This window comes from Desmodus rotundus, chromosome 3 (assembly GCF_022682495.2).
Source record: "Desmodus rotundus isolate HL8 chromosome 3, HLdesRot8A.1, whole genome shotgun sequence".
In the NCBI taxonomy this organism is placed as follows: Eukaryota; Metazoa; Chordata; class Mammalia; order Chiroptera; family Phyllostomidae; genus Desmodus; species Desmodus rotundus.
Window position 1 is genome coordinate 122,591,378 of NC_071389.1, and position 13,692 is coordinate 122,605,069.

Below are 13,692 nucleotides of genomic sequence, written 5' to 3' on the forward strand. Positions count from 1 at the left end.
CTGTGTTTAAAACTATTTATTATAGAAGACTACCAAAAAATTTGAGACAAAATAAATAGTATTAAAAAGTAAATTTATTTAATTGCCACAAATATAGAGCTCAGTTTTAATATTATGTTTTGGTCACATTGTGAACAGTGTCTTTTATTTCCTTTTGAAATTCTTTTCAGGAATAGTTCCCTTCCCTTAAAAAAAGATATTTACTATACTTTATCTCTTTCTTTAAGAATCTGTAAATAGAACAAAAGAATATGAAAGTTAACAAGTGCTCACTGGCTATTCTAAAATGGCCATTAGAGCTCAAACTGTCTCTTCACCAGATGCGTTAACCCCTTAGCCAGGCAGAAGCCCTAGAGTCTCCCTGATCATAAATATATTTATATGAAATTGACCATTAATTCATTACAAATTACATTACTTGTAAAGACAATATAAATGAAGCCTAAGCCCAAGAATCTTAACCAAAACCTTAATGCTGTGAATAGCCATGTCTTTTTGCTGGTCTCAGTGAGTATCTGAGAGTATGCTTTTGGAAAAAGATTAAATCCCCCTCTAGTTTAAGAGCTAATAAATTTTAGTCAAAGACTAGAACATAACAAATAATTTGATAGTTAACTAGTTACTTATACTGCACAATGAAACCTTACTAACAAAATCTTAAGAAAATATTTCTGTCTTTTATAAGTGTATTTGGCTATTCAGATTACTTTGGCTTTCATGTTAATATCTCTTTAGTTCAAACCTAAAGAGTGTATTATATACCTATGTATGGCTTTTAAAGATAATGTTTCTATCAGGAGGAAATAAAAAAGCTGAAGAAAGAACTGGAGAATTTTGATCCCTCATTTTTTGAAGAAATTGAAGATCTGAAGTATAATTACAAAGAAGAAGTGAAAAAAAATATTCTTTTAGAAGAGAAGTTAAAAAAACTTTCTGAGCAATCTGGAATTCAACTGACTAGTCCTATTGCTGCTTCTGAGCAGTTGGAAGACGAAGAGGAAAGTCCTGTTAATTTCCCCATTTTTTAAGGGACAGCTATACCTGCAGTTTTCAATTATTTATTAATTTTGTAAGTTAAAATTCCATCCAGAAATCAAGCAAGTCGCTAACCTACATGATTTCCTTTCCAACACCTTATACCTTTACCTAAATTTGAATTTTTAGTAAATAAAATTATATGGAATTTCTAACATTAGAAAAGTATATATTTGAAGATTTTCAAAGCATTACAACTATGGAATAGGCAATGAGCTATGGTTAACATCCATACATTCATTATCTTTTAAGTTTTTAAAGAATATGAGAGTAAACTTTAACAATTTTAACGTTTAAAATTGAGGTCTTATATATACTCACCTATTTATGTATGTGTTATGGTACTTAAATTTTATGTATATCTATTTTATATATACCTATGTTTTGTTAAATGTCTAGCAAAATTACATTACATTCAGCATAAACTATTTAACTTTGAAAGTAAATGATCCAAATTTGTTGTTTTCATTGTTTTCTTTAAATTACTACCCAGTTTCAAGTAGACAGAATCCAACCCTTTGTACAAGGTGAGGAGCTTACTATTACAGTTTTAAGTCCAGAAGTTAAAATTCACTTGCTGATTCTAAATAAGACTTTAAATATACTTCCATATGGGACATTCATTTCTTCAAATGCTACAAGACATATTGCTACTACAGACACTGAACAATATAGAGGAATCTTGAGATATCTTTACCTTTTAAAAATGGCAGAATATTCAAGATTCACATATAACAATAAAGCTGGTTTTAAATTACATTTCCAGATTATACATCAAGTATTATATCTTTGAGTCTACTAAATTTCTGATTGTCTATTTTTAAAAAATGATGAAATAAACACTTGGTATCAAAAGCATAGTCATGTTTGTTCAGGTTCATGTTAACAATAACTGGTTTTGAATTCAAGTAAGTGTCTGGAATTGGCCAGCATAAACCAAGATGATGGCGATGGACCTAAAAAAAGAAAAAAGGGTATTAGTTTTAGGCTGTACAATCTTCATTCGCTTAAAAATATTTGAGTGCCTGCCTATGCTAGGCACTATTTAAGGCTCCACTTTATCTTACCCTTTATCTTTTCATAGCTGCTTCTCCTCCTGACATAACACATACTTGTTTACTGTCCATCATCTCTATAAAATGTGAGCTTCATGAAGGCAGAGACACTGTTCAGTGCATTCTGTATTTCTAGCACGTGGAAACATGCCAGGAACATAATCAAGGGCTCCAAAAATTTTAATAATGGAGTCTGCTGCTAAAAAGGAAGCTAGCCAACGGTGGGTGAGGGGATAGTCTACCCAAAGGGAGTATCATGTGACAGAATGGTGTTTCTTTTTTTCCCTATAGTTATTTAAGTATGGTTAGAACATACACACTGTGGATGTGCTTGGGAGATGGAGGTGGAGGCAGTTCCAGAAAGTTAAGCAGGAGCCAGATCATGGAAAATCTTACTGTCATTAAACAGTTTTATGCAGGGAAGTTAATATTCTCATTGATTTGTAAAGAATGCATAGGGCAGAGATAACACTGAAAGTTAACATTGAAGAAGGTGACATAATAACTTGCATGAATCTTGGCCTAAATTAATGGCTAATTAGCTGGGGAGAAAGATACAGTCAATAGATCAGAACCTTTAAGAACTGGTAACTGGAGGTATGAAATAATGCAGAGCAGGGTTAAAAATGGTATCTTAAGTTTTTGGCTTTAATGAATTGTTGGAGTCAGGGGGTTGTTATAACTAGGTCTGTTTTTGAACATGACAAATTCCAAGAACCTATGAGAAATCACGTAGACAGACAGAGAGGGCATACAGTACAAAGTATTTCATTCTGTTTATGTTAACTGACCCTTGGCACTCTTTTAGCTCAACCAATTCTATACCAAGTAAGTTTGGGAAATGCTGAGTTAACACGATGAGAGTGCTGAATTAAACAGGACTAAATGCTGTAGTTACAGAACGTTTGAGAGAACACTAATGTGCAACATGAATTGTCAAGAAGGGAATAGGTAGTATGCAGGGTTTTCCAGATGCTTTCATTACTTTAATTCTGAAGCACATCTAAAAGAACTCATGACCCACAGAATAAAAACACTGGGAAACACTATCATATAAAAAAAAGGCAGTATGTGAGATGAACAAATAAATTTCTTTATCACACAATCAGAATTACTGCAATTTGTAGAGTATTTTAGTGCCACTCCTACTTTGTTTTAGGAACATAAGAGGACATAATCACACAAGCTCTTTTCTGCCATTACCTTGATTAAACAGCCATCATTGCAATGCCACACTACTCCTTCAATTTTACCCTCTCTGCAACCTTCAAACCAGGACAACAGATCTTTGTACTTCAAGGTTGGTAAATTATGTATTTGAAATGCTCCATGTGGTATAAGAAGATGTAAAGGATGCTTCTTGCTTCCTAACCCTAAAGCGGTTAAAATTTTGCCATTAGTCAAAGGTTTCAAGAATGAGAAAATCTACCTCTCAAAAAAAGTAAAAATTTAAAAACAACCCTTTCAATGTAGTTGGTTTCTTTGCAGAGGTACACAAGTATTCTCATTCAAAAGTGGCACCACATCCCATTAAATCTAAATACTACCTTTTCTACTCTATACCGGGGCTCCATAAACTGTGACCTGTGGGTGAAATCCAGCTACATGTCTGTTTTCGTAAATAGTTTCAAAGGAACAGAGGCACACCCATTCATTTAAGGATACCATCTATGGCCTGTTGTAGAGGTATCCACAAAACTAAAAGTTCCCCTGGCATTTTACAGAACAAGACCACCTCCCCCATGAGCCACATTCACTATTATTCAATGTCTGCCAAACAGCCACGCCATACTTCTGTTAACTTGTCTAATTACTATCTTAGCTTCTTTCCACCTGCCAGTCTGCTTCTGATCGTTACACAGGATTTTGCCATTCAAGCTATAATGTTCTTAGGCTTGTCTTCATCAATCTCATCAGCAATGTACTCCATACTGCCATTGGGACTGGTACTCAATTCATCATAGCTTGATATGCTATTCATTGCCAATTCTGTAGTCACTTTACACTTAGCAATCAATTAATCCTACACTAATTACCTAGCTGTGGAAAGCACATTATAATTTTCATTCAATTCAGTTCACCTGAATTTTAAAAAGCAATGCAAAGTTACATTTGAGTTAACACCTTTCTTATGTAGTTTTATAATGTTGTTATAGGAAAGAAAAGAGATTAAAAAAAGAATATTTTGGACTCATAAAATGATTAGGTAAATTTCTCCATGGACATAAAATTAATAGAAATAGCTATAAAATGGCTATAATCCTAGGCTTCTTAAGTCAAATTCATTTGTCATTTCTGTGTGTATGAGGTTGAACCTGGGAAGTTCTCTTTATAAATGAATTACTATATCGAACAAACGTTTACTCACCATACGGGTTTCCATTAATGTTTGTTCCTATAAGCTCCAGTGTCTGCTCTAACAGACCGGACAGAGGCACTGCACTAACTTCCAAAAGCCCGGGGTCATCAGGGTGCTGCTTCAGCACCAGGGCGGTTCCCAGTTCGTAATCAACCACAGAGGAGTGCCAGCAATGCTGTTTGTTGCTCTTTTCCACTGGCACCCAACCTATCATTTTAAAGAGAAACGTGTTGTTATTGCACTGTTTTTCTGTGCACTGAGACTTGAGATAATTTTTATTTTTGTTGTAAATTTTCTCTCTTTTTCTGCATGTTTTATCACACAAAAATACCGCTTTTAAAGTCAGCAAAAGTAACAGTTTTACTGTTTTCAATCAATCATTTTTAAAATTTTAAGGTTTAATTTTTTTATTGAGAAATTAACTTGATTATTCACTACAGAGCACCCAGTATTTTTACTAGAAAATTCACCTTTTCAGTAAGAATTAGCACCATTCTAAAACAATTAAAATCTTTTTTTTTTAAATTTTTAATTAAGTTTTCTCTCTCCCTTCTCTGTAGTTTCAAGGACAATAGATATGTGCAGTAACTGTTACACGATTTATGGTATTCCCGTATTTACTGAAAAAATTATCGACTCCACATTTATTAAATGTTATTACTATTCTCATCTTAACTTCAGTTGTCAGAATAGACTTCCTCACTGTTCTACGACATGTACGCCATTGGACGATCATTATCTCTGGCCTTCATTACCCAGATTAATGGGAACCCCTCCTCCGTTTTTATCATAGTTCCATTAAAAACATTTAAATTTCCTTCTGCTGTATCCCTGCCTAATAACCTTCAGGATACACTTCAAATTCCTACAGATGGAATATAAACCCTTTAACACCTGAGTCCATTCCACATCTCAGCCTCAATTTTTATAATCTCAAATGTCATACACCCAAATATTCCAGCCAGAATAAATTGTTAAATAAAATTTCCAAAGCACTCCATGATCTCTCCATATGGGAGTTTGCCCAAGCTGACCTTCCCTCTTCATTTCAGCTACAACTTCCTGGTTCTCAAGCTTCAGTACAGATGTTACTCCCCTTAGAAGCCTCCTACAAACACCACGGGTGGAACTACGAATTCTTACTCTTTTCTCTGACTATACCCTATGTACTTTTGCTTTTCATTCTTAAATCATACTATTATTGGTGGACTTCCCCTCATGTGTACAAGACCTTTGAGGATAAGGGTTCTGATCTTCATTTTGTATTACTAGAACCTAAGAGTTCTCTGCAAATTTTAGGTACTCAAGACATGCCTGTAAACCTGAACCTATATCTGGGTTATCTTTCTATCTGGCACACTTTTGCAAAAATTTTGTCTTCCACAGTAAAACTACCTGTGAGATACTTATTTTCACCTCCCTTAATTGAAATAGTCTTCTAGGATCCTTGAAAAAAATATACACAAAATCTTATCCCCAATCTGAAAGATAAAGGCTTCTTAATATTTCAGAAAAGACACTATTCCCACTCACCACCTTATTTTCACAGACTATAGGTAGTAAACTGTCCATCTTAGACGTGATTCTAGACCTGAGAGAAAAACATTCTGGATATGAAGCATCTTTGGTAGAAAATGTTTGTTACTCCACTGTTAAAGAAACTTAGAGCCATACAAATACTATGAAAAACCAAATTAAAATTAAATTCGGTAATCTGTTATCAAATGTGTCTTTTGTTCTTTATACCAGTAAACCCAAATTGCATTTTAGAAGAGATTTCACAGTACCAGGAATGTGTCCATTTTCATCAGGCACTGGATTTCCATTCAACTGTTCGATTTCCTTCGCTGGTACCCAGCACTCTGCAACAGGTTTGAAGTCCTCCTCAACATTCCAAACAAATTCTGAAAGAGTCAGAGAATCTTCTCTGTGGCGATACTTTAAAAACATATAAAATACTGAACAAACTCAAAGTGGGAACAGCTAATAAAACCCGTAATATCAGGTACCATACAAGTATTCTTCAGTCATTATCACCACAATGTGACTATACTTCTCAGGGTCAGGATACAAACACCCTAAGTTTTCAATTCTGAACACGCCAGCATTTGCAAATACAGGGTAACAGTCTTAACTGAAGCAGCCAATGTTCCCATGTGTAGATTTGTGATGTATTTTTAAGCACTATGAATACAGATACATATAGATTACATTTACACATGAATGAGTAGACTGCAATGAGTGTGTATCTGCTTATATGAGACGCATTTTAATTTAATAATTACAAATTATAATAATTATTTCAGATTTGTGCCTGATTTATAAAATTACATGGTTGTCTTTTAGACAAAATCAAAATATGTTGCTCACTGTAATATATGTAGTAATTTGTAGGTTTTAATTAAATTGACTCACTATATGAGGAGGCACATAAATGTTAGGAAAACATTTTAGAATATTTTTCAATTCTTTTACATATAAAGATACTCAATTCTAATTTTTTTCTGTTCCCAAAGTACTTAAATTGTACAAAAGGATATAATGTGTAGAAACACCACAGCAAGAAATAAATCACAAATTTCAGGTATTTAAATCATGAAAAGCTAAAGAAAACACCTACTAACCTTTTGAGTTTTGTTTTGAATGTCGAAAATTTTTAAATCTTTTCTCAGCTAGTTTGTTAGGTTTTCTATCTAATCGAGCCCACAGATACGGCTGACCTAAGAAAATAATGAAAGGAAAAATATTAAAAGGCAAACAATGAAATTTACTTTAAAACACATTTCAGAATAAAATTTTTCAATAAATACTAGGGTCATCTTCTTCAAGAGAAGCCAGCCTAGAGGACAAAGTAAAATAAGCAGTCCAGAAGAGAGATTCTACCTAGCGGTATCTGATTTTACAAGACAAGTTTTGATTAAAGAATGATGGGGATGACGAAAAAAGGCAATTTGTGACCCTTTCACAGACCATATTTTATTACAGCTAGCTTTTGTGAGAAACTGAAGTTACCTCTGTACTAAATGGAAATATAACCAGGTAATTCACACCTTCCCTTAAACTTTTAACTGTGAGGGTTAAACTCAGAAGATTTGGAATTAGGCTAAGCTGTTCTGCAAGACCTGGACCCCCGCTCAAGGCATAAAACACTGATAACAGTGACACTTTGTAATCGTGGGCCTGGAAGTTTCAGGGCAGCGTACCTGCGTTCATTAACGAGAGTGAGACTTCTGGAGGGCTCTGTGGTTGAGGCTGGTTACCTAGCAGAAAGGTGCCTTTGTAACCAGCAAAATAAAGAAATCCCCAGCCAAGACTCTATTGGATTCCATGTTTCAAAGGTGTTCTGGGCACACATCAGGGGTTCCTGATTTGAGAGTGTGTGTCCTGCTAGGGCCTGGTGTGTGGGAGCGCAGGGGGCAACAGGAGCTTTCACCTGACCTCTCCCGACCCTTCGCTGTGACACAGTTTTTGGCTGTGTTGGAAATCCTTACTTTTAATACCCTTGCTATGTTATGTATCCTTCACCTGCAATAAACTGTGGATTTGTAAGCACTGTCCTTGCTAAGTTTCCTTTAGCAATCCAACCTTATTCAACTGCTACCATTATATATAATCACCTAAAATGATGCACATTGAAGTTTCTTAACATAAATACAGAAGAACCTGATTAAAATTATATTGTCATTTCTGGTTGAATGGAAGCTTTATTCTTTTTCTAGTAAACAAAAATTCATTTCACTTACTTCAAGACAGCTACTATCAAAAACAAATAAGCACTGGTGAGGATGTAGAGAAATTAGAAACTTGTGCGCTGTTGGTAGGAATGTAAATGGTGCACAATTTTATGGGAAACAGTATGGAAGTTCCTCAAAAAACAAAAAATGGAATTATATGATTCAACAGTTCTACTTCTGGATATGTACCCAAAAGAACTAGGAAGCAGGGTCTGGAAAAGATACTTTTACACCACGTTCATAGCAGTATTGTTCACAATAGCCAAAAGGTGGAAGCCGCCTAAGTGTACACGGATGGATGAGTAGATGAAGAAGATGTGGTATGTACGTACAATGGGATATTATTAAGCCTTTAAAAAGAAGGAAATTCTGGCATATACTATAAAATATAGATGAACTTTGAGGACATTATGCTAAGTGAAATAAGCCAGTCACAAAAAGACAAGTACTATATATGATTCTATTATTTGTCCTGGAGTTATCTAGAGTAGTCAAAAATCACACAAAGTAGAAAGGTGGAGGCCAAAGGCTGGAGGAGGGAGGGGAAAGGGTGAGATGTTTAACAGGTAGTTTCAGTTCTGGAAGATGAAAATAGTTCCAGTGACAGACGCAGTAATAGCAGCACAACAAGGTGAACCGTACATAGCACTGAACTGTACACTTAAAAATGGTTCAGGTGGTACATTTTACGTTATATACATTTTATCACAATTAAAAGTGAAAAAAATGCATTTCAGAAGAGATTTCCTGATACAGAAATATGTCCAATTTGTATTTAACTGTTCTATTTCTTTTGCTTGAACTGAGAGGTAATTTCACCATCCAAAAGAAATTAAAAAGATTCTCTTTTCCATATGTTATTTTCCTTAACATGGTGGACAATTTGTACTTCAGTTTTTTAAATTTTAAAGTACTTTAAAATAAAATAAGTTACAGACATTGTCAACAGCAATGAAAACACGGAATCAGCACTGGGGTCAGCTTTAGAGTCAGACAAACCTAGGTTCTATTAGCAGTTCAGCCACTCATTAACCACATGGTTTTGGACAGATTATTTAAGTCCTCTGAGCCTCAGTTTCCGTGTGTGTGAAATGGAGAGCTTATTATACAAATGAGAGATAACGTACAATGCAATTATCGTATTATATGGCCCTTAATGGGTATTAAGTAATAAATAATATTTGTAGTAGTTTTCTTTTACCTTTGTAGGTAGTTACATAACAACATGTCCCATCCACTTTTTCGGTTGGAATTGCACTGTATATATCTGCATCTAATGCCTTGTGACTTACGGTTTCAGTCGCCAAAACTTTAAATGGCTTAAAACAGAGAGAGAGAGAGAAACTCGTTTAACAAAGACACCATCTCTGTATGCCCTTGCACACATTCCCACCTGGGACGCTCTTGATTTCACTAGCTCTAAGGGCCAATCTTCCGTTTACCCTTCGAGACAATTTAAAACTATTTTGTCCATGAAGTTCTCAGGAATCATTCCCTGCTATCCATGCTCTCACAGCAATACCTGTTCTTCCACAGATTATTGATTGTTCACGTTTCTTTACCCACCACAATGAGCTCAACACCCGGAACCATGTCCTATGCAGCGCTGCTTTCCTACCATAGGTGTTTAGTATGTTCAGTCACCCACTTGACAATTCTTTGCTAAATGCCTCCTGAAGGTTAAGCATTGCTCTTGGCCTGGGAAATACAGAGACAAACAAAAAAAGTACCTATCTTTCGTGAAACTTTCTTTTTAACAAGGGAGACAACAGAAACAAAATGCATAATACAATGTTAGGTCTGAAAAGTGCAAAGGAGAAAAACAAGTAGGGGCCTTTCAGCTTTATGAGGAGTAAGGTGCATATTTAAGTTATGATTTTCATACTGTCAGGAAGACAAGCCAAAAGACTATCAACAACGGAGGAAAAGACCATTGCTAGTGTTCCTATCTACTTTTCACGTGTACTGTATTTTCATTTCTGAGAACGGCTTATGCTACCGTTTTATAGTCTAAACTATTTGATGTAACGTTCACTTTACGTAATGTGAAAAAACAAACACTGCAAAATATCAACATTACACGTGTGTGCATAGGCTTAAGGCTAGTAAGTGGAAGTACTATTTCAGAGTGGAGTAAACTTAGGAAATTAGCCTCACTCTGGTACTGACTCAATACTTTTAACATAAAACTCAACGACTGGGGGATTTATTACTAATTTGTGACATCAGTATCAATTTAACCTATGGTGGCAGAACCAAGGTCTGGCCCATTAGTGTGTGTTTAAATTGATCACAGATCCTAGAGAGGAGATCACTCTGTCTGTGGAGCTCCTGGTGAGTACAAATGTCCCTTGCATGATACATTATCTACCACTCTCTGCTATGGGCACATCCAAAGGACAACGTAAGATAAAGAGCAGCACACAAAGTTCTCCTTCTCTACTGCCATTATAGACGGACTATGAAGAGAAAAACAAGGCACGTGTGTATAAAAACTAATAGTGACAGGGTCCTCAAAAATTTCTGGATAGGGAAAATCACTGCGATAACTAAGATTTCACAGAGAAAGTCTGATTCAAAAAATTAAAAATTCTGTAGGTGATCTAGGTTGAGTACATAGATGTGTAAATATACAGAAGCAGGATCGTTCCTGGTACGCTCCCAGGATGAAACACTCTGCTAGAGCAAGACCTCACTCTACTGGTGCTTGAGAGTGACTGGGCCTGATGAACAGGATCTTCAACCTTTCACTTAATGGCATACGCAGACTGATTACTAAAGTTCTGTGGCACACCAAAAAGTATTTTTGCCAATTTGACAAAATAACCTGTCTAATTTTGATTATTTACAAAAAAATAAAATAAAAGTAATTACCTATCCTTTTTGCTCCTAAGTGACTCTTAAAAATCAGGTGCTTACACTTGTATATAGGGATTTCTGGTACCAAGAGTTAACCAATCAGACGCAACCTTATTACGTAACGTGACCAGTAAGATGCAACTGTTATATGTTGCATCTATATATTTATGAACTATATATTTATGGTTCAAGACAGGGCATTCACACCAGACAGCTACTGTTGGGTTGGCTGTTGTCATTTTTCTCATTTTTTTTGTTTGACAATCTAAGGGAAAAGAGGTCAGTGCTCCTAACTAAATAGACACGTATCGCATGCTTTAAAACTTATTGCAGCACACAGGTTGAAAATCACTGCTACAAGCAATACTATAAGCTACTCTTAATTACAGATGGACAAGAGAAAAGCTTATTTTTCCTGGTGGAGGGAACGTTTACAAACTACACTCCCCATCCAACATACAAAGTTGAGAATCACAGCTGGAGTGAACCGCTATTCAGGATGATAGTGTTTCATATGGATTAGGTTCATCAGGGCTGAAAAAACAGAAGCTTGACAACTACTGCTACAGACATTTAGTAGTAACTGTTGTGTTTTAACTAAGAAAAAGTGTACCGATGGTCATTCTGGTGGCAAGAACGTTAAGGCAGGGTGAGAAGCAGGGACAGTAGAAAGGAGAATAGAAAGAGAAATTATAAGTAAAAAAGCATCAAGGTAAATGGAAAACTGGTATGAAATGACTCCAAGGGTTCACTCTTCTGTTCAACAAATACTTATCCAGAGCCCAAGTGTCAGGTCCTACAAACTGCGGCGGGGAAGGCAGCTGAGAATGACGTCAGGGGGCTGGAGGTCGACGTCAAATATACTTGCCGGTTCTGGAGGATGAGTCGGAAGCACTCGACTGATAACTGGGGACTCTACTGTAAAGGGCTTTGCTGTACATTAGAGAATTATCCGGTCACAGGTTACTAACCTTATTCACCAGTGTTTACCAGGGCCCTCTAGGTGTAAAACTCGGTGCCAAGAGAATAGAAAACCTTACAATTACTGGTATAAGGGTTCTGAGATCAAATTCGGCTAGTTAGAACAGGCAAAGCAAGTCTTCCAGAAACTCTACTTTGTCATCACCTTCTTTTGTATTTTTTTTGTCACCATTCCCTTGAAAAGAAGGCTTGAAATGCAGTGATTATGTACATATAATACTTAAGGGGTTTTCCCCAAAAGCAGTAACCTGCGAAGAAAGGAGCATTATTTAAGATGTGGTTTTCATATCCACGCGAACACAAGTTTCAATCGCCTGACCAGAAAAATCCTCCTGTGGATTTCCTCCCTCGCAACAGAGAAGATACAAGAACCTGGATGGAGCTCAGGTCTACGAGACCCCTACCATACACCTCCCCAGCGACACCTGCAAAAAGCTACACAGCGGCTCCGACGCGCCCGCGCACCCTCCCCAGGTCGAAACGGAGCCAGCGCCGCGGGAAGCCCACACGCGACTACCCCCTGTACCTGATGCTCCCTTTTGGTGGAGAGCTCCTCTTTCACTTCCGTCACAAACACACACGGTATTTTGCGCTGCACAGAGCCCAGGCGCTTCATGGTGAGCAGGCCAGGTAGTGCGGCTGGAAAGCGGGCTTCAGAACTCAGCCTGGTCCTGGCAGAGAGAAGAGTCACCCGTCGCACTATAGTCACGAAACTTGCAGGCTCAGGCAAGGCGGCAGCGCTACGTCCTACAGCACGGAGCGTGAGGCTGCGCAGTACGCCCAGAAGCGGCCTTGGCCCCTCTGCCTTCTGGGAGTTGTAGTGCGGAAGCCGACACACCTTCACGTGCTTTCCCGCGGGCTTCTGCCGGGTTCTAATGACCTTTGAAAAACAAAGATGCGTTTCTAGGGAGATGGTACTTAACTACCTTCAACGATGATCTCTATGATAATTAAATAACATTGTTATAAGTAACGAATTATTTCTATGGCGATTTAACACCCTTCTCATGAAACCTATTACCTGTTCTTTTTAATAAGTTCCTAGGGAAGCACTGTAGAAATTGAGAAGCATCCAGAAGCGTCCCAAGGTAGAATGAAAACTGATTTCCCAGTAAGAATGTTGGGAAACGCTGTAATTAAAACACCTGGGACAAAATAGTAACCATTTGGATTACCCCGCTTTGGGAACCATAGTACAGTCGCAATCGGTTCTGGTTTTATTTAAGGAGTGAGTGCAAAGTTTAGCCTTAAAGTAATCAAAAACCGCACAAATACCCATAACCGGGTTTCAATTTGAAGTTTTTTCATTGGAATCTCATTTATCTTAAATATGAGATCCAACAGAGTCCAAACGGCTTGAGTAGTTGTAGTCAATCAACTGCAGAACTAAAACAGCTTTGACTATTTCTCAAAAGAATAGTGGAGGCTAGTGATAAAACAGTCAATGACAATAAAATTAAAATTTAAATATTTAGTCATAGCCTTTTTATCTCATTGAACCTAGCAGTCTCTCAATAAGGGAGTTTTAACTACAACCATTTTTTTTTTTTTATGTGTTTTGGCAAGACGTAGGTCTCGTTTCTATTGTCCTATCTGCAGGTATTATACTGTTCAGCATTTTCCTGACTCAGCCATTGGAAAAGTAAACAACTATGTCTCATTAGAGTAT

At 36.7% G+C, this 13,692-nt stretch overlaps 2 protein-coding genes across 7 annotated transcripts in view; one reads left to right on the forward strand and one right to left on the reverse strand.

Annotated features, from left to right (window-relative positions):
• Nucleotides 1–1,028, forward strand: part of CEP290 (centrosomal protein 290) — a 94,538-nt gene extending 93,510 nt beyond the window's left edge. For all 6 annotated transcript variants that reach the window (XM_045204460.3, XM_045204405.3, XM_045204493.3 and 3 more), the window contains one exon: nt 798–1,028. In XM_045204460.3, the coding sequence (XP_045060395.2) occupies nt 798–1,028 (231 nt within the window). The remainder of the gene's footprint in view (nt 1–797) is intronic.
• Nucleotides 57–12,758, reverse strand: RLIG1 (RNA 5'-phosphate and 3'-OH ligase 1). Its single transcript, XM_024572525.4, has 7 exons — nt 12,550–12,758; nt 9,385–9,502; nt 7,074–7,169; nt 6,237–6,353; nt 4,459–4,656; nt 3,294–3,463; nt 57–1,991 (listed from the first exon to the last, which is right to left on the reverse strand). Exons 1-7 carry the CDS (start codon nt 12,637–12,639, stop codon nt 1,803–1,805), a joined length of 978 nt encoding a protein of 325 aa, XP_024428293.1. The 5' UTR covers nt 12,640–12,758; the 3' UTR covers nt 57–1,802.
• Nucleotides 12,759–13,692: the final 934 nt, after the last annotated feature.

Excerpts from the sequence above, each read along its gene's own strand:
- RLIG1 (XM_024572525.4), bottom strand. The coding sequence starts at position 12,639 with ATGAAGCGCCTGGGCTCTGTGCAGCGCAAAATACCGTGTGTGTTTGTG. Across the intron at positions 9,503-12,549 it reads CCACCAAAAGGGAGCATCAG|CCATTTAAAGTTTTGGCGAC; the intron begins GTACAGGGGGTA and ends CTCTGTTTTAAG. Across the intron at positions 6,354-7,073 it reads TTCAAAACAAAACTCAAAAG|AATTTGTTTGGAATGTTGAG; the intron begins GTTAGTAGGTGT and ends TGACTCTTTCAG.